Below are 20,886 nucleotides of genomic sequence, written 5' to 3' on the forward strand. Positions count from 1 at the left end.
TGGGACCATCTCTTTGCAGAGAAACAAGCTCAGGGCTCTCATTGATTTAGCGTTGTGGTGAGTTAAAATTTTCATGCACTTTATATTCATTTTTGTGGCGTATCTGTATCTTATTTTGAAGGCATGTTTAAACGTTACCATAGCGACCAGAGTCCGAGAGCGTTAGGGCTGTGGTCGCCAACAGAGGGGGATGAGGGAGAGGGGAGAGGAGACGGTTCAAACTGACAACTTTATTTCAGCTGTTGAAAAATATCATTCATGGAGTGTTTAATAATAAAAATGTGAAATGTGGAATTGCTGGTTCTTCGTATTTTTTATAACGTTTATTATTTTATTATTTATTTTATTATAATATATATTTCTTTATTATTTATTATCACGTTTATTATATTCGCAATATAAACAATCTACGAACCCCCCTCCCCCCCGGTCTGCAGTACAATTGTCAGGCATTGACCGGTCCGCGGTGATAAAAAGGTTGGGGACCACTGCTCTAGGACACCAACATGCCCAGGTGTCCTTTTAAGTTGTGTTTTTCTACATTTTTCTGATCTTCCCACATCACTTGAAAGAGGAGAATCAGAGCTTTCAAACAAGGTGTCACTTGTGCAAATCAAGCAAATATTTTTAAAGCTATGACATGTTAATGACAAGGGTGTGGCAAACTGTTTGAGATAATCACCTTGAAAGTTTTGCCGAGACTTGACTTCATTCACCTAGCTCCCAAAATGCAAATGGGGTAGCAAAAGCCACATGGCTAATTAACATACTGCAGAATGGGTCAATCACTGCTTTGTTCTTGTGTTTTGAGGGAACATTGAACAGGTTTTTGTTTTGGAAAAAAGCTTTTATTTAACAGTAAGAATATACACGTTTTATAAAAGTGGAATTTATTTTCCGGTGGTTCTTGAATATATTCCGTTTCATCGTGGCATTCGGATTGAAATCCGCTGTTTGAAATGTTCTCCAAGTCCTGAGTAATATCAGATTCAGCGTCGCAGAACTGACTATCATCGCGGAAAATGAAGTCCACTGCGTGCTGCTTAAACTGACTTCTATCGCGCGGGCCAGATTAAGGTCCGCGATATGATTTAGATCTTCCTCCACCCGCTTTTCCTAATCAACCGGAGTTTTCACAGACAAGTGAAACTGGAGCCTCTTCTTGTTTACGTCACAGAAGTAACAGTGACATCAGAGACACGCCCCCTCCACAATGTTGCCTCCGTGTGCGTATAAAATACGTAATATTTAAAGGCTGAACTATCAAAACGGTTTCACATTGTGACTTCACATCACATGGAATATGGATGAATGATCTTCATCTGGACTGTCGCTTTAAAGGAAACCATCAATCTGTGTCGTTCAGTGCTGTTCAGTGTCTCGGTGCATCCCCATGTAATCGAACAGGAATATTGAACTCCATGGTTTAACATTTTTCAACCATTTATAAATCAAACTCTGTTTTGAAAATATGTTGAGGGTTTAAAAATAACACAAAGGAACACGAATTTGGAAGAATCTAATTTTCCTTCAAGAAAGGTTTTTTTTTTTTTTTTTCAACTTATTTGGCTGCTCCTGGTGATTTTAGAAATGCGCGAGATGATCGCCGCTGGTAAACTCCTCCAGGGATGTAGTCCTCATCCGGCCCGATCCAGGTAGCTTGCAGCCCCCCCCACCCTCAGGGCAACACAGTGGGTTAATATCCAGATGTTATGTACCAGTGCTAAAGGGTGAAGGCAGTGTGAGAGGCAAGCTAAGAGGAGGGGTGTGGTTAACCAAATACAAGACTGTAAAAATGTATCTTCAGTCTTGATTTAAACATTTCAACAGAAGTAACAGCTCTGATTTCCTCAGATCGGACAGAGTACCAGACAGAGTTCCGGTGCCCAGAGTGAAAAAGCTCTGGAGCCAGCGGACTTCTTTTTAAGTCTCAATCACTGAGATGGTACATAAGGCGCGACTAAGTCAGTGAGATAGGGAGGTGCTTTCCAACTATTAAATGAATGGTCAATCTATTTTGATAATAGATTAATGTTGTTTCCTTCCAAGGCTACTTTATTTTATTGTATTTAATTTTATTTCATGATTGCCTTTTAATCTGGGGATTTCCTTTGTGTCAATTGGTGTTTCCTTATTCTCCCTTTTTATCTATTTCATGTACTTACTCACATCTCAATAGATAAATCAAGTTCTATTTCACGTACTTTACGGTCTCAATAGAACCGTGGAAACTACATTTCATTTCACATACTTTACTAAACCTCGGTTAAAAATTTGAAAATAATAACCAATGCCTTCACTTTAGGAAAATCTGTTGGTATGCGGATCATAAAATAAATCCTGAATATTTAAAATTTAGAATAAGAACATTTATTTCAAACACTTTCAAACACAACATATATCTTACCCCACTCTCAGGAATGTAGATTGAGGCGGTGCCCCGGAGTCCCACCGAAGGACAGCCCTCCAAACGAGGGTTTTTGTCTGTGCCGGCTCCGTCTTCGATGGTCCCCCTGAATGTAGCTTGAGACTGTCCGTGACGCCAGATTGTTAAATTTAAATTAAAGGGTCATTTTAACCTGCAGTTTGTCTTTCTGTGGTTTTAAATAAAGAGGCAGACAGACGCTGGTTTTTACTTGTAGAGGGTCGGGTCAGAGATATGCTCTCGAGCAGCTCTCTGAGACGAACAGTTTATTTTCAGGGAGTCCGAGAATATGTGACCCACCACAGCAAAAGACGCCATCTCGTGCATTTCTAAAATCACCAGGAGAAGCCAAATAATTTTTGGAAAAAACCTTTCTTGAAGGAAAATTCGATTTTTTCCAGATTCATGTTCCTTTGTGTTTTTTATTTTTTTATTTTTTTTAATCTCAAGGTATTTTCAAAATCGAGTTTGATTTATAAATAGTCTAAAAATGTTAAACCGTGGAGTTAAATATCCTCGTTAGATGACATAGGGAAACCCAGTTCACTTACCGACATGCAGAACAGTGCTGAACAATGCTGATTGTTTTCCTTTACCGTCTAGGTTAAGATAATTCATCCATATTTCAGGTGATGTGAAATCTCAATGTGAAACGGTTTTGATTGAATTCAACCTTTAAATCGTATTACTTTTACACACACAAACCCACTGTTGTGAAATGGCGAAGAAAAAGAACCTTTCGCGTCACACACCTACGTCACTTCCGAATACAGACAGTTAAAGCGCAGCACGTGGGTGTTTCGGTCTCACTTGTCTGTGAAATCTTTCTTCTCCATATCGTTAGTGATTACGCTAAGTGGGTGGCGGAAGCGATGAATCATATTTTGTACCTTAATCTGACCAGTGCGATTGAACCATGTCAGTGTTAGCAGCGCTTACTGGACTTCATTTTCCGCGATGATAGCCAGTTCTCTGACAGCGACGCAGAGAACGACAGCACTGCTGAATCTGATATTACTCCGGACTTGGAGAACATTTCAAACAGCGGATGTTAAACTTAATGTGACAATGAAACTGAATATTTTCAAGAACCACCGGAGGAGACTGACGATACGCCCATTGTTGTTACAACGGAAGAAGTTGATGACATGATGAAGTCTGAGGTTGGTGACAGATTTTCAGATTCCAGATTTTCTGAGACTCAATATTGATAGACTCTACATTTTGTAGTGTTGTCCATACTTTTAAACTCAAAAATAATTCCACTTTTATAAAACATGTATATTCTTATTGTTAAATAAAAGCTTTTTTAAAAACAAAATTAGTTGTGTGTTGTTGAGCTGTTTGTGATTGGCCCATTCAGCAGTATGTTTATTGGCCATGAGGCTTTGTTTGTCCGCCAACCCATTTGCATTCTGGGAGCTGGCTGAATGAACCTGGTGTGGGTAAAACTTTGGAGGTGATTATCTCAAAAACACGGTTTGCCACACCCTTGTCATTAACAAGTCATAGCTTTAGAAATAAATGCCTGATTTGCACAAATGACACCTTTTTTGGAAGCTCTGATTCTCCACTTTCAAATGATGCGGAAAACTCTGACACACAAAGGACAATGAGGTGTTCATGCTCTTGCAGCTACATCGGGGGAGGCCGACGAGAGGATGGCATAAAGACTACTCCCATGGTTTGAGTTGTCTGGAAACTAACACTGTGTACTGAAAATTAAGATATGTGACTGAGGATATATGAGGTTGTGTTCTTCATTATGTGTGTGCATATGTTTGTGATTACATTGATTTAGAGTGTGTGTGTGTGTGTGTGTGTGTGTACACACACTCACTGGCCACTTTATTAGGTACACCTGTTCAATTGCCTGTTAACACAAATAGCTAATCAGCCAATGACATGGCAGCAACAAGTTGCATTTAGGCATGTAGACCTGGTGAGGATGACTTGCTGAAGATCAAACCGAGCATCAGAATGGGGAAGAAAGGGGATTTAAGTGACTTTGAACATGGCGTGGTTGTTGGTGCCAGATGGGCTGGTCTGAGTATTTCAGAAACTGTTGACCTACTGGGATTTTCACACACAACCATCTCTAGGGTTTGCAGAGAATGGTCCAAAAAACAGAAAATATCCAGTGAGAGGCAGTTGTGTGGACGAAAATGCCTTGTTGATGTCAGAGGTCAGAGAAGAATGGGCAGACTGGTTCGAGACGATCGAAAGGCAACAGTAACTCAAATAACCACTCATTCCAACCAAAGAACGCAGAATACCATCTCTGAACGCACAACATGTCGAACCTTGGAGCAGATGGGCTACAGCAGCAGAAGACTACACCAGGTGCCACTCCTGTCAGCTAAGAATAAGAAACTGAGATTAGAATTCGCACAGGCTCACACAGAATAGAAGATTGGAAAAAGGTTGCCTGGTCTGATGAGTCTCAATTTCAGCTGCAACATTCAGATGGTAGGGTCAGAATTTGGCGTAAACAACATGAAAGCATTGATACATCCTGCCTTGTATCAACGGTTCGGGCTGGTGGTGGTGGTGGAGAAATGGTGTGGGAGATATTTTCTTGGCACACTTTGGGCCCCTTCGTACCAATTGAGCATATTTTCACCCCCGCAGCATAGCGGAGTATTGTTGCTGACCATGTCCATCCCTTTATGACCACAGTGTACCCATCTTCTGATGGCTACTTCCAGCAGGATAATGAACCATGTCACAAAGCTCAAATAATCTCAAACTGCTTTCTTGAACATGACAATGAGTTCACTGTACTCCAATGGCCTCTACAGTCAGCAGATCTCAATCCAATAGAGCGCCTTTGGGATGTGGCGGAATGAGAGATTTGCATCATGGATGTGCAGCCTACAAATATGCAGCAACTGCATGATGCTATCCTGTCAATATGGATCAAAGTGTCTGAGGAATGTTTCCAACACCTTGTTGAATCTATGTCACGAAGAATTAAGGTAATTCTCGGGGCGAAATGGGGTCTAACCCGGTACTAGCAAGGTCTACCGAATAAATCCTCCTCACCATGTCTACATGCCTAAATGCAATGAGTTGCTCTCATGTGACTGGCTGATTAGCTATTTGTGTTAGCAAGCAATTGAACAGGTGTACCTAAAATTGGCCACCTACGCGAATCGAGGAGATCCGATGAGGAAATATTTATGGGGAGGGAGTTCAATCCATTTGTATGTAGATCTCTCAAAATGTGCAGGCGCCATGTGGGCCCTGATGTCACCTGGCTTCAAGAAAAACAACGAGGACATGGACATACAAGCTGTGTCCCATTTCAGGGGCTGCAGCCTTTAGGCTGCATTTTAAGATCGAATGCGTCACACCAGCGCAACGAAGTGCTGTCCCATTCAGGAGGCTCCTTCAAATGCGGTCTAGAAATGCAGCCTTGTTTTACCGATTGTAAGGCTTCATCGGCAAGACAATCCAGCTTGGCGATGGGATGAACACTGTTTTGAAAACTCAACATAATTCGAGCACGAGGGCTCTACCACAGAGAATGTCAAGCTTTCCTATCTGATGTCGAAGCTGAATAAGGAGACGTTCTCTACCATTCTGATGTGAAAAGAAAGCATTCTGTGTGAAGTTCCGTCTCTTTGAGACAGAACTACGCCACTTCAATGTTGCACACTTCCCCTTGCTGTCTGAAATTAAATTTGCTTTTCCAAAGGCCAAGCTTTCTGTTAAAAAGGGGAAATATTTGTCTGTGATCACATCTCTCATGACAGAATTCAGTCAATGCTTCCAAGATTTTTCTATCATTGAGAAATAAATCAAGTTGTTCTTGACTCCCTTCCTGTTGGATGCAGAAGAAGTGGAAGAGAGTCTGCAATTAGAACTTAACGAAATGCAGTGTGATAATTCTCTGAAGAATCAACATCAGCTTCTCTCCCAACCCGACCTCTACCGGAGCTTGGAAAAGGCCAATTTTCCTCTGAGATGCTGCGCAAAAAGAAGGACGAGTCTGTTTGGCTCAACATACATATGTGAGAAAACATTTTCTCTGTTAACTCTGAACAAAAGCAGATTGAGAACTGAAATGACAGACAGCCATCTCTGTGATGTCCTTCGCATCTCAACCACCAAACTTACTCCTGACCTGTCAGCCATCCTTCTGTCATCAAAGCGCAGCATCACTACTCCCACTGAGTGCAACGCTGTTCCCGTTATAGGTGAGTTAAAAAGATATTACCCAGTATTCATGTGTTAATAAGCCCAATTACTTAATAAATTCAGTCAATTAAAATTTATAAAATTTTCTAACAAAAATTAGTTGATGTGTTAACAAGCCCAAAGCTTATTGGCATAACAAGCTTGAAATATACCCATCGCCTTTTCCCCTTATTTGTCCCCTTTATACAGGGCTATGAAGGGGATCACCATCCTGACTAAGGAGTATTCTGAGGCTGCTGTTTTGAGAATGTGCTACCAACCAATTTTGTAACAAAATAAACTCATTAATGGAAAGCTGTGATGTAGGCTTCTTTTTTTTTTCTTTTCTTTCTTTCTTTAAGCATATTCAATTAAATTCAAGCATTATTCAACCATAATTTACCTACGTTTGATTGATTTTGCTAACTTTAATACACTAGCGGTGAGTCAATATATACCTCACCTCTAGTGAGTGGCCCAGCCCTTGGTATATTTTCCTGTATGTGGCCCTCAGTGATAAAAGGTTGGACACCCCTGGTGTAGTCCCTCACGGCTATTTTGGACTGCTGTGCATATAGCCGCTATACTGCTTAAATGCAGTCATGGTACTGAGTCTGTTGATGTTGCCATACCTATTCCTCCTTTTATCTCTGATCCACAGGTTTTTCTACAAACACGTTTGGAGACAGTGGGATGAGGAAGATGAGGATGATGATTTTGACTATTTTGTTCGCTGTGTGGAGCCTCGTCTCAGGCTGTAAGTGCAACTCTGCTCATCTGGCCATGACACATGCTTGCCCTGTTTTCCCAAAAGCCATGAGATGGCATTCTTGCCAAAGCAACAATTTGAATTGATAATGTATTGCTGTTACCTTTTGTATTGTTTACACTAAGAAGTCGAAATGATTACTATTCAAAATTATTATTTATTTTTAAATCACGGGACCCAATATTTGAATATTTGAAGGCTTGGGTTAGGAATTCAGTTTTATAAATTACCTTCTTTCTGGATCTGCATGTTCCTTTTTGGTAGTATTTGTAAATACCTTTCTTTCATAATTTCCCTGTCAGCTGCTTATCAACCACTTGACCTCTACCCCTCCTCTACCCTGACCTCAGCTACTACGATGTCTTGGAGGACCGTGTTCCAGGCGGGCTGGTGGCAGAGTACCACTCCCTGTTGGCCCGCTGCTCGCTCTTATTCCATGATTTCTCGTCGCTGCGTAACAATCTCATCAGCGACTCTGACTCTGAGTTGGACAATGTATCTGTGGTGGAGGGGCTGAAGCTCTATGAGGAAATGGAGACACTGAAGCGCAAGCTCCGTATTATTGAAAACCCTCTGTTAAGGTGGGGTTCGTTTTGATTTGCTTTCTTTTGTTGTCCATATCTCTGGGTAAGTTTCATAAACTCTCAGGATTGGACATTGGGTAAGTGTTGTGGTTTGTGTGTGTTCCCGAGGCTGTTCAAATCGTAGTGTTTTTTGAAGCAGGCATATTTTCGAGCTGTTTTAATGACTGTTACTTGGTCATTAAAATCCTGAAAGTATGGGAATATTTCTGAATTTTTATTATATAAATATGAATATCAAGTCTTTTAAAAGGTCATGGAATGTATCCATTCAATATTTCAATGCTTGAACTTTTGTGTCTTTTTCTTTCAATATTATGGAGCTCTGCAAAGTGACTGATTTTTATATTTGATCAAATTATGTCATTCGCACAATAAGGGATCCAGAAGGTAGGCATTAGTTTCAAATGGAATTTCAAAGCACTTAGCGCTCAAATCTTTGGCGCAATTTCGCATCTCCAACCTTACCGTATCCGGCAAATGGTGGTAAGTCCCAATGCATCTTCACTGTACTTTACATCATAACCATAGATCCATTTCTGTTGCTGGGAAAAATAACACGAAAAAGCCTCAAGTACCATCTATCCATTCAATGCATTTGCATTATGAATTCTAGGCTGTTTTTATTGTTTGTGGCGGGATCCGCCTTTGGCCAAAGATACAGGAAGTGAAAGGGAGCCATGGTTAAATTGATAACCACCATAGCTAGTTGTGGTCAGTAAGCTGTCTATTGATGAACATTGAGAATAAAGTATTAAAAAATTTCCCCTCAAGCTCATGTGACCAAAAAAAATTATCAGAAGAAGCAAGGCATATTTGTACAAATTTAACCATCTAAGAGCCAGGTCAAGTGTAAACCCCTATGTTTGCGGGAAGAACAAAAACATGCCACATAATCCACCCAACACAGAGAAGAATGTAGAGAACCCATAAAACCCTCCACTTACCCTTCCTCTAAACCTTCAGGTACGTGCTGAGCTATAAGGGCAATGCACGACCGCAGTGCGTCCAGGCCAGGGGTCCCAGAGGGTCTGGAGGCAGGGTCATCCATGTTGTCACAGCCACCACCACAGCCAACCAGCTCCAGTCCCTCCTCAATGACAGGCTGTTGCACCTGTGCTCTGCCGAGGACACAGAAGTCCAGGTACAAACCACACTAAAACAGATTTGATAAACGCTGATGTTCTTCACCCAGGTGTCTGCTGTAGTTTCACTTCCTTTAGCTGTTGTGCTATAGCGTCTTTTAATTTTGAACTTTTGAATTTCTTAGTTAAAGGGGAAAAACGCATTTTGATTGGGCATGAGTCCTGGTGTTTCCGCAGCTTATGCAATGGTCTAGAGTAGGGGTTCTCAACCACTGGGCTGCAGACTGGTGCTGGGCCGTGGGCATTGGCCCGCCGTGAAAAGGTGGGCTGGGGTCCCCTGATTAGCCTGTTCTTTTTTTGCAAAGCCCGATCAGAGCGATCTCAAATCAAAAGCGGGCAAACAGTATGTTTTTATTGTAAGTGTATTTATCTTTTATCTATTTGTTGCCCCTTTTACATAGATCCCAGTAAATTACTGGAATAAGGTTTCTGGTACAGCTCGTGAGTTTCACCATTCACACAAGCTGCTACATTCAGGAAGATGTCTATCTTGCGTCTTTTCACACATACCATGATAATGCCGGAATAGATGGGTCAAGGGACAGTCCACAGAGCGACGCGCGCAAGAGGATGGATGTGGATGTAGCACACAAAAAAATATTCCTATAAAATAAATCACGTGAAAGTTTTGTGCGCTGCAGTCCATGATAATAAAAAGGTTGAAATCTCCTGGTCTAGAGTTAGGACAGTCGTAGAATTTCAGTATTCCCTTAAGTTTCCGATAACCTTCCCTTTGCTGCCCTACAGTGATGGTGTAGTGCAGCTGTATTTGCTTTGAAAACCTGTTAATTCAATATGTAAATGTTTATGGACTTCACAGATTCTCGAAGAATTCCTACATTTACCTGCATTTCCTGTGTTACCTTATTTTAGGATGTTCTTGTTTTTTTTTTTTTTTTTTTTTCAAGTGGTGTTATGAATGACGAACCTTTAATTAAGGGCTGCAGCCAACTCAAAGGCCACCTCCAAGTACCATTTATTAAAAAAAAAAAAAAAAAAAAAATATTGTAGGCATTAGTCTGGTAGCAACTGAAATTGATACACTGTAGTGGGGTATGCATATAAAAGTTTATTGCAGTACCAAGGGTTACTTTTAAAGTAAACATTTTATTCCTCTTCCTGTCTAGTTCCACAGTGACCCGGTGTTGGCGGTGAATGCAGCCTTCCAAGGAGATACTGTCATTGTTATGCCGGGACATTACTGTGTCACCAACTCGATCTTCCTTCCAGATGCCATAACCATAGAAGGTAAAAAAAAATTCAAAAATTGAAAGCATATGGGGTTGTAGGTTTAAACTGAATGAGTTGACATGGCACAACAAGGCTCTTTGGGTATACTATATAGTAAACCATGTCACACGGGAAGTGAGGGTGTGGGGTGGCAATTCCTTCCCAAGATAGACTCTGGGAGCCAGTTCTCTTGTAATTTGAGTATTGCTGATTCAATCTCTGGCTCTTCCTCATAATATGTTGAAGTGTCCTTGAGCAAGGCACCGAACCGCTCAGAATTAGAAGGTTTCCACATTGCTGACCCCGCAATCAGTGTGTGTGACAATGGCAGACCTGCCAACCCGCACACATTTTGTGTACCAACTACGAAATTCTTGGTCAAAATACACAGGTCCAAATACAGCTAAAACTATGGGAAATATACAGTGTATATGTGTCCCACCACAGCAAAAGCTGTGGTGGGACTGACCCTTGGTATCGACCCTTGCACGCCCCTGACTCACGAACAATCAATCTCCAACATCCCTTCCGGGTTGCCACATGGAATGTGCAAACACTTCGACGCACAGGACACGCTACTCTTCTGTCTCGTGAACTGTCTCGTTACATCTCCATCGCAGGACTCTGCGAATCACGCTGGCGTGGTAGCGGTGAGAAGAAAGAGGGAGACCACAGTTACATCTGGAGCGGCTCAAATGATAACAGAGGGCTATATGGTGTCGCCCTAGCAATGCCATGCCATGTTAGGAAATCCCTTATAGGATGGACCCCAGTCAGCGAATGGCTGCTAACCACCCGTTTCCACCACCAACACGGCAAGTTAACAGTCATTGTTGCCTATGCACCAACAGAGGTCGCAGACGACCAGGCAAAGAACACTTTCTTTGATCAACTACATCTGGCCATCCAGCAGATACCCCCTCATGACATCACTATTGTGCTAGCAGACTTCGTCACCGTCTCCTCTGCTTCTCGGGACTCGCAGACCAAAAACATCATTGGCCCAGAATCTCCAGATCCCATCGCCAACAACAACGGTGACCGCCTCCAGCATCTATGCTGTGCTGGGGCCCTATCTATTGTAGACACGTGGTTCCCCAGGAAGAACATACACAAATGGACATGGTATAGCAATGATGGCAAAACCCGCAAGGCCTTAGATTACATCATAATCTCCAGTCGCTGGAAATCCAGTGTTACCAACTGCCGTGTGTATCGTGGAGCCCAGCTAGGCAACACGGACCACCGATTATTGGTTGCCCAGTTGAGACTGAAGTTAAAGACTGTTCCATCATCACGGGCACCACCTCGACTGAGATCCTCTCATCTCTAGGATCCAACCATCACCTCAGTGTTTACCCGCTCCATCTCCAACCGGTATAATGCCCTGGCCAAAGAAGAACTCACCAACTGGAACCTTTTCGTGTCCACAATTAACCAGGCAGCTGCTGACTCCATCCGCCGCCCTCACCATACACCTAGGCGCCCCTGGATAACAACAACGCTAGAAATCATAGAGCTCTGTAGAGCAGCACGTCTTAGGGGCGACATGACTGAATACCGTTGCCTAAATCGCATATGCAACACCGCGATACAAGAAGACAGGGAGAGATTCAGGCAAGGAGAAGCAGAATGCCTGGAGTCTGCCACCGAAAATAACAACTTCTCCCAAGTGTATCGAACCCTGAGGCGAGTGAAATCAGGCCCCCAACAGAAGGCAGTCCAGGTAAAGGACGCACAGGGTATCATATTGAACTCCGAGGATGCATCAGCCGCCGGAAGGAGCACTTCAGTGACCTTTTGCATCACCCCGCACCCCAAACCGACCCCGCTCTCACCATTTCATCTGAAAATGCCAGGGCAAATGACAACTGCAGCATAGACCCCGTCACAAAAGTAGAGGTCATGGAAGCTCTGACCAAACTGAGAAATGACAGAGCCCCTGGTATCTGCAACATCACAGCTGAAATGATGAAATTGGGCGGTGACAACACCATTGACTGGCTCACCGAAATCATCAATCATGTCTGGATAACTGAGCACCCCCCGGAAGACTGGACCAGGGGTATTATCCTCCCCTTCTGGAAACATAAGGGTGATAAAATGGTCTGCAGCAACCACAGAGGCATCACACTCCTGTCTATCCCAGGCAAGATCTTCACCTGCATACTTCTCACCCGGGCCCTTCCGGCCATTAGAAGCAAAAGACGCCCCCAACAGGCAGGCTTCATGCCAAACCGCTCCACAACGGACCAGATCTCTGCCCTCCGCCTCATCATTGAGAAGGTACACGAGTTCCGCCAAAACGGACACCTCTACATTGCCTTTCTCGATCTTAAGGCAGCTTTTGACACCGTGGACCACTCCTCCCTCTGGAAGATCCTCACCATCCTTGGAGCTCCAAGAAAGCTTACCTCTCTCTTCCAAAAGCTCTACAGCGATGCTGAAAGCTGTACGTCTCAATGGCACAAACTCTACCTGGTTCCCAATCAACAGCGGAGTGAGGCAGGGATGCGTAGCTGCACCAGACCTTTTTAACTGCATCATCGGCCACCTGATGGAACGGATATGTGCACGTATTCCTGGGGTTAAACTAGGCAGTTACACCCTCACAGATCTGGAATACGCGGATGACACCACACTATTCTGCTCCACTCATGACCAGCTAAAATAAGCCTTGGAAACCTACCAAGAGGAAACCAACAAACTGGGTCTGAAGGTCAGCTGGCCCAAAACAAAATTAATGCACATTGGAGGTGCTGCCCCCCCTCCGCTGCATGTCAGTGGAGAGGAGGTTGAGTTTGTGACCTACTTCACCTACCTCGGGTCCATCATCACCAACGATGGCAACATTTCACCAGAAATAAACCGGAGACGTGCCCTGGCAGCCAGTGCCATGAAAACACTTTGGAAGCCGCTGTGGAGACACCACTCCGTATCAAGAGCGCCCAAACTAAGGATTTATAACACCTCAGTCCTCTCCATCCTCCTCTATGGAGCAGAAACCTGGCCTCTCAACAAGACCCTGGCTGCCAGAATCGATGACTTTGACACCAGAGCACTGCGCTTAATAGCAGGGATAAAATAGCAAGATAGGGTTTCCAACATCATGCTGCGGGAACGCACCCAACAGCCCCCTGCGTCCCACCTGGCAGCACAGCGTCCGATGCGCTGGTATGGCCATGTCAAAAGGCTCCCCTCGGATCACCCTACTCACTCTATCCTCCACTTCCAACCTAAAGCTGCCGGCTGGAAACGCCCCCGCGGTGCCCCCCGCACCCGATGGATTGATGCCATCACTAGGGACCTACACCAAATGGACCTGTCGCTTGTTGAAGCAGAGTCCCTAGTGCTGGACCGACCCAAATGGAGAAGATTGGTGAAACTGATTGGCTCTACGCATGGTTGTTGCCCCCGTCGCCGAGCAAGAGACCTGATGATGACGATGACAGCAAAAGCCGCCATCTTGCCCATTTCTGAAATCGCCAAGAGCAGCCAAGGTGATAAGCTGAAAAAACCTTTCTTGAAGGAAAATTAGAATTTTCCAGATTTGTGTTCCTTTGTGTTTTTTTTTTTTTTTTTTTATCTCACGTGTTTAAAAAGCGAGTTCGATTTATAAATGGTAGAAAAATGTTAAACTGTGGAGTTAAATATTCCCGTTAGATTACATGGGGAAACGCGGTTCACTTACTGAGACGCAGAACAGTGCTGAACAATGCCGCTCGATGTTTCCTTTAAAGCGACCGTCCAGGTGAAGATCATTCATCCATATTCCATGTCATGTAAAGTCATAATGTGAAACCGTTTTGATAGAATTCAACCTTTTAATCGTACTACTTTTACACATGGAGCCATTGTTGTGAAACTGCGAAGAAGAAGAACCCTTCGCGTCACGCACCTACGTCACTTGCGTATACAGACAGTTAAAGCGCAGCACGGGGTGTTTCAGTCTCACTTGTCTGTGAAAACATTCTTCTCCGTATCATTATGGATTACGCTAAGTGGGTGGCGGAAGCGATGAATTATATTTTGTACCTTAATCTGACCAGTGCGATAGATCCAAGTCAGTGTTAGCAGCGCGTACTGGCCTTCATTTTCCGCAATGATAGCCAGTTCTCCGACAGCAACGCGGAGAACGACAGCGCTGCTGAATCTGATATTACTCTGGACTTGGAGAACATCTCAAACAGCTGATTTCAAACTTAATGTGACGATGAAACAGAATATTTTCAAGAACCACCGTAGGAGACCGACGATATGCCCGAAGTTGATGACGTGATGAAGTCCGTTGAGGTTTGTGACTGATTTTCAGATTTTCTGAGACTCATAATATTGATAGACTCTACATTTTGTTGTGTTGTCCGTACTTTTAAACTCAAAAATAATTCCACTTTTATAAAACATGTATATTCTTACTGTTAAGTAAAAGCTTTTTTAAAAACAAAATTAGTTGTGTTGTTGAGCTGTTCGTGATTGGCCCATTCAGCAGTATGTCAATTAGCCATGAGGCTTTGTTTATCCACCAACCCAATTTGCATTCTGGGAGCTGGCTGAACGAACCTGGTGTATCTCAGAAACACGGTTTGCCACACCCTTGTCATTAACAAGTCATAGCTTTAAAAATATATGCTTGATTTGCACAAGTGTCACCTTATTTGGAAGCGCTGATTCTCCACTTTCAAATGATGACCCTAAAGTACCCGGTGGGTCACATATATGGTCAGTTTGGCTCATACGTGTGCAAGATAAGGTAAACTCTGTGACACACAAAGGACAATGAGGTGTTCATGCTCTTGCAGCTGCATCGGGGGAAGCCGAAAAGAGTATGGCATACAGACTATACTCCCATGGTTTGAGTTGTCTGGAAACTAACACTGTGTACTGAAAATGAGGATATGTGACTGAGGATATATGAGGTTGTGTTCTTTATTATGTGTGTGCATATATGTTTATGTGATTACATAAATTTAGATATATTGTGACTGTGGGTGTGGGTAAAACTTTGGAGGTGATTATCTCAGAAACACGCTTTGCCACACCCATGTCATTAACAAGTCATAAAAAAAATAATTCAAAAGCCTCCAAATGACCCTAAAGTATGCGGTGGGTCACATATATACACTCTCCGGCCACTTTTTTAAGGTACACCTTGCTAGTACCGGGCTGGACCCCCTTTTGCCTTCAGAACTGCTTTAATTCTTCGTGGCATAGATTCAACAAAATGTTGGAAACATTCCTCAGAGATTTTGGTCCATAGTGACATGATAGCATCACGCAGTTGCTGCAGATTTGTCGGCTGGACATCCATGATGCGAATCTCCCGTTCCACCACATCCCAAAGGTGCTCTATTGGATTGAGATCTGGTGACTGTAGAGGCCATTGGGGTACAGTGAACTCATTGTCATGTTCAAGAAAGTAGTTTGATATGATTTGAGCTTTTTGACATGAGGCATTATCCTGCTGGAAGTAGCCATTAGAAGATGGGTACACTGTGGTCATCAAGGGATAGACATGGTCAGCAACAATACTCAGGTATGCTTTGGCATTTTAACAATGCTCAATTGGTACTAAGGGGCCCAAAGTGTGCCAAGAAAATACACTCCTCACAAAAAGTTAGGGATATTTGACTTTCGGGTGAAATTTATGGAAAATAACAAGTTCACACTACAGTGATATTATACCATGAAAGTAGAGCATTTAAGTAGAAGCTTGCAATGGTGATTTCCTCATCTCAAACAATTTATTGAAACAAAAGGCAACCACAGTGGTGGGTATACCACAACAAAAAATGTCAATGTCTTAATAATGAGCATCAGTTACAGCTTGATAACGACGCCTCATGCTGTTCACAAGTCAACTTATTGTCTGCTGAGGCATGGCACCCAACTCTTCTTGAAGGGCGGCCCTCAGGTCATTGAGGTTCTGGGGTACAGAGTTACGAGCCTCTACACGGCGACTCAGCTGATCCCATAGGTTTTCTATCGGATTCAGGTCTGGAGAAAGTGCAGGCCACTCCATTTGAGGTACCCCAGTCTCCAGCAACCGTTCCCTAATGATGCGACCTCGATGAGCTTGAGCATTGTCGTCCATGAAGATGAAATTAGGCCTGTGTTGTTCATGCAGGGGCACAATGACTTGATTAATGATGTTATTCGGGTAGTATGGGCTTGTCACGGTACCATTCACAAAGTGTAGGGCAGTTCTGTATTGACTAGACACACCTGCCCACACTGTAACACCACAACCACCAAAGGCTCGTCTGGTGATGGTGGCTGATGCATAGCGCTCTCCTTGACGTCTCCAACATCGTTGGCGGCCATCATTTCTACTCAACGTGAATCAACTTTCATCAGAGAACAGCACTGAGGCCCACTGGTCCCTCGTCCAACATAAATGCTCCCTGGCCCGTGCAAGACGATGATGCCTGTGCCTGGTGGTGTGGTCAGGTACCCTTGCAGGTCGTCTAGCACGCAGACCACGCTGATGGAAACGGTTTCGAATGGTCTGACGTGACACTTGGATGCCTCTCACCTCCCTTAAATGTGCCTGGAGTCGAGTGGCATTCATCATCCGGTTCCGCAGGGCACTGTTCACAATGAAGCGGTCATCAGTGTGGAAGGCGGCCAAAGGATGTCTACTTCTATGCCTTTCTGTGACTCTTCCAGTCTCTCTGTATCTCTGTTGCAACCTGCTGATGACACTCTGTGACACTCTAAGCTCAGTGGCAACTTCCCTCTGAGAACATCCTGTTTGAAGCCTCGCAATGGCGAGGTACTGTTGATCAGTTGTTAGGTGTCGTCGTGGTCTCATGATGTCAAAATGTGAACAGCATGATGAAGAGGACTGTTTAAATACCAATTCTAATTGAACTAGGAAATGTATTGGTCGATTCATGGATCAAACACCTGTTGTGAATTTTGCTGTTCAGCTCCTTGTTAGAGAACAGCAAGTTGTGCAAAAAGCACTGAAACATTAAACAGTTGGACATGGGCATTCAAAAGTTAAGAGAAGGTCAAATTAAGTTCACCTGTAAAGATTATAGTGCATTTTAGCTTCATCCTGAAATTTCACCCGAAAGCCGAATGTTCCTAACTTTTTGTGAGTAGTGTATACCCCACACCATTTCACCACCACAACCAGCCTGAACCGTTGATACAAGGCAGGATGGATCCATGCTTTCCTGTTGTTTACGCCAAATTTTGACCCTACCATCTGAATGTCGCAGCTGAAATCGACTCATCAGACCAGGCAACGTTTTTCCAATCTTCTATTGTCCATTTTGTGTGAGCCTGTGCGAATTGTAGCCTCAGTTTCCTCTTCTTAGCTGACAGGAGTGGCACCTGGTGTGGTCTTCTGCTGCTGTAGCCGATCTGCTTCAAGGTTCGACGTGTTGTGCCTTCAGAGATGGTATTTTGCATTCCTTGGTTGTAACGAGTGGTTATTTAAGTTACTGTTGCCTTTCTATCGTCTCGAACCACTCTGCCCATTCTCCTCTGACATCAAGGTATTTTCGTCCACACAGCTCATGGGATTTTTTCTCTTTTTCGGACCATTCCCTGCAAACCCTAGAGATGGTTGTGGGGGATGGTAGCTCAGGCGGTAGAGCTGGTGGTCTAGTGATCTAAAGGTTTCTGGTTCGATCCCAGGCTCCTCCTGCTAGCATGCTGTAGTGTCCTTGAGCAAGACACTTAACCCCAAATTGCTCCTGATGGCTGCGTCCGTCGGTGTTTGAACAATTGTAAGTCGCTTTGGATAAAAGCGTCTGCTAAATGACTAAATGTAATGTAATGTAATGTAAAAATCCTAGTAGGTCAGCAGTTTCTGAAATACTCCAGACCGTCTGGCACCAACAACCACGCCACGTTCAAAGTAACTTGAATACCCTTTCTTCCCCATTCTGATGCTCAGTTTGAACTTCAGCAAGTCATCCTCACCATATTTACGTGCCTAAATGCAATGAGTTGCTGCCATGTGATTGGCTGATTAGCAATTTGTGTTAACAAGGAATTGAACAGGTGCACCTAATAAAGTGACTGTGTGTGTGTGTGTGTGTGTGTGTGTGTGTGTGTGTGTGTGTGTGTGTGTGTCTGCATGCGCACACAAACCAATAAATCTATCAATACAAAACAATACCGTACATTTATTGTGTATTTAAACTATATCCCTTGGGTTGGACCAGATGCTATGACCTGTAGTTCTGTAAGCCCTCCCTCTCACTCACTCAACATCCACTGCTATGCAGAGTGTAGCGGTACTTTATTATCCATTGACGCTGCATTGCTGAGGTAAAATGGGAAGTGGGCGAGTAAAAACCACAAAAATGTGACTAATCTTAACATATAAGGCATTGGTAATAGAGCTACATCAATCAATCGACCGTCAGCTCTTCAGCTATGTTGGCTGTGACCGGCCGATCCCATATTTTGAGATTCTGTGCTGGCAAATGTACATGCCCGATACTGTGCCCAAGTACTCGTAAAAATGATACTCAAACCCGATAAGAACGTAATGTAACGTAGTTACTTAATTGACACTCAAAAAAGAGCAAAAGAAAGAAAATGTCGGCTGTTTGGAGGTACTTTAACCAAGATTGGATAAATATTTCGCCTGACAATATTCCAAAATTGTGCACACTTTATTTATCGCCGTCACTACAGCGCATTATCTGCTCTGGTTGTTCCGAGTACACGAGCTCTGCTCGTCATGAAAGGTGTCACTCGTTATTGAGAGTCTGTTCTGGACGAGTCACTCAATAAAACAAGTTATTCCATTCATTTGGTTTAATGCGCAGTGAGTTCCGGTGAACGAGAGTGAGAAGAGTCGGTCATTTATTATTATTATTATTATTACTTTTTTTTTTTTTTTTTTCGATTGAAATTTATTTTGCAATGGCATGCACCACATAAATATATTAGAAAGGTATATTTATAGGTATTGTTTGAACTGGACATTTCCATCTTAGTTATACGTTGTGTCCTACTAAAACTCAGTGAGAGTTACAGGTTGCATGATACTGTAACTTGGTGACAGTTCCATTTTATTGGAACTCAGACAGTTTCATGTTCTATTATTGTTCCATAGTGAAAAATTAACAATAAAAGCAGTGTCAAAATCAGCAATCTCAATATTGTGGTAACTGAAAATTGGAGCAGTAGTCCATATGTGCAGCGATCATGTGAGCGAACTCAGATCACGCCATGTATTTGTCAGTGACGTACAGCAGATATACCCAATGAGACCAAATGATAAGAAAATTTGATTTCTCTGCTCACGGATATAAACTCAAAATGATTGGACGACAGTGTAAAAGTTCACAAGCAGGTTTGCGATTCTCCCCGTATTTTTGTGAGTAATATTGTCCGACATGGTCGGCATATTGGGGCAGTCAAGATCCCCGATAAACAAATGTCGTGTGCGCTGGGGGTGCGGGGCCCTCAAGAGTCCACTGCGGCTCACCCGGCACCGAACCAATTGGAGTTGGGAAAGCTGCAGGTCCCCTGCGTCGCATCTCTCAATGCATACTGCACCCATCCACCAGGCACTAGGCCTGCAGGAACATAATTTGACTATTTAAAAAAAACAAACAAACAAAAAAGTTCAAGTTCATTGTTGCACGGTGAACACACAATAGAGAGAAATATCCCGGGTAACAGGATGCAAAGTCGGCGGAGACGCACCACAGCACCGGCGCGTTTCCCTCTTCTCTGGCGTTTCACTGTGTGTACAAAGGAGAGTACGTACTGCCTTTGACCACAATGTCCAGTAATTCCACAGATGTGGCGATGAATGTGGGGAAATAAACCCGGCCATCACCGACGGAATGTCCTCTAGTGCAGAGGTTCCCAACCACCAGCTTGGGGTGGGGCCGCAGGGTATTCGCCGTTGGACCATGATATCATGGGCGGGATTTTTTCAGGAGTGATCTGCTCCATGGCAGAGCAGAGTTTTTTATTTGCTTTGTTTGGAGAAAAGATCGCTCTGATCAGAGCTTCAGGTACTACAACACAGAGTACTAGTATGCCATTACATCTAAGACAGAGTTAATCTGCAAGTGGAGTTCAACTTGTCAACCTGCAATGCAACTTTTTATTCAGTCTTCATCAAGAACTGCTTGCAACTCTGTCCTGTGGATGACCTGTGAGATGACAGGAGCACAGTTTATGTTACACGGAACCTCCACTGATCCCCTTAGAGAAATATCTTACCATGTTTTGGTCTATAAACCACTGATCACTACTCCAAGAGGGGGATAATCACATGCCAGAAACCACCAGCACAAGCCAGCAGGGCTCGAACCTAGCCAGCAGGGGCCCACCGGGCCGCCCCCTGGCCAACCGCACCCCCTCCGGCCAACTCACCCAGCGTGGTTCCTTTCAGCTCCCCTCCTTTGATTCGAACCAGCTCACTGTGCTTGAAGTGTTCAAACTTAGCTATGATGGAGTGGGGACAGTTCCCCACACGGTATCCCAGTCGGTGAACCCGGTGGAAGGTAATCTGCTTCACAGTGTCCGTGGGGAGTTTCATTTCAGATCAAACACCTGTTTTGAATTTTG

At 43.6% G+C, this 20,886-nt stretch overlaps 1 protein-coding gene across 1 annotated transcript in view; it reads left to right on the forward strand.

Moving 5' to 3' along the window:
• The window catches only part of shcbp1 (SHC SH2-domain binding protein 1), a 43,499-nt gene that overhangs the window by 6,087 nt on the left and 16,526 nt on the right, over positions 1-20,886 (forward strand). Inside the window, exons 5-8 of the mRNA XM_079997563.1 lie at positions 7,269-7,364; positions 7,727-7,957; positions 8,924-9,101; positions 10,230-10,350. Of these exons, the coding sequence (XP_079853689.1) occupies positions 7,269-7,364; positions 7,727-7,957; positions 8,924-9,101; positions 10,230-10,350 (626 nt within the window). The remainder of the gene's footprint in view (positions 1-7,268; positions 7,365-7,726; positions 7,958-8,923; positions 9,102-10,229; positions 10,351-20,886) is intronic.

Source organism: Zeus faber (assembly GCF_960531495.2).
Source record: "Zeus faber genome assembly, chromosome: 3".
Taxonomy (NCBI): domain Eukaryota; kingdom Metazoa; phylum Chordata; class Actinopteri; order Zeiformes; family Zeidae; genus Zeus; species Zeus faber.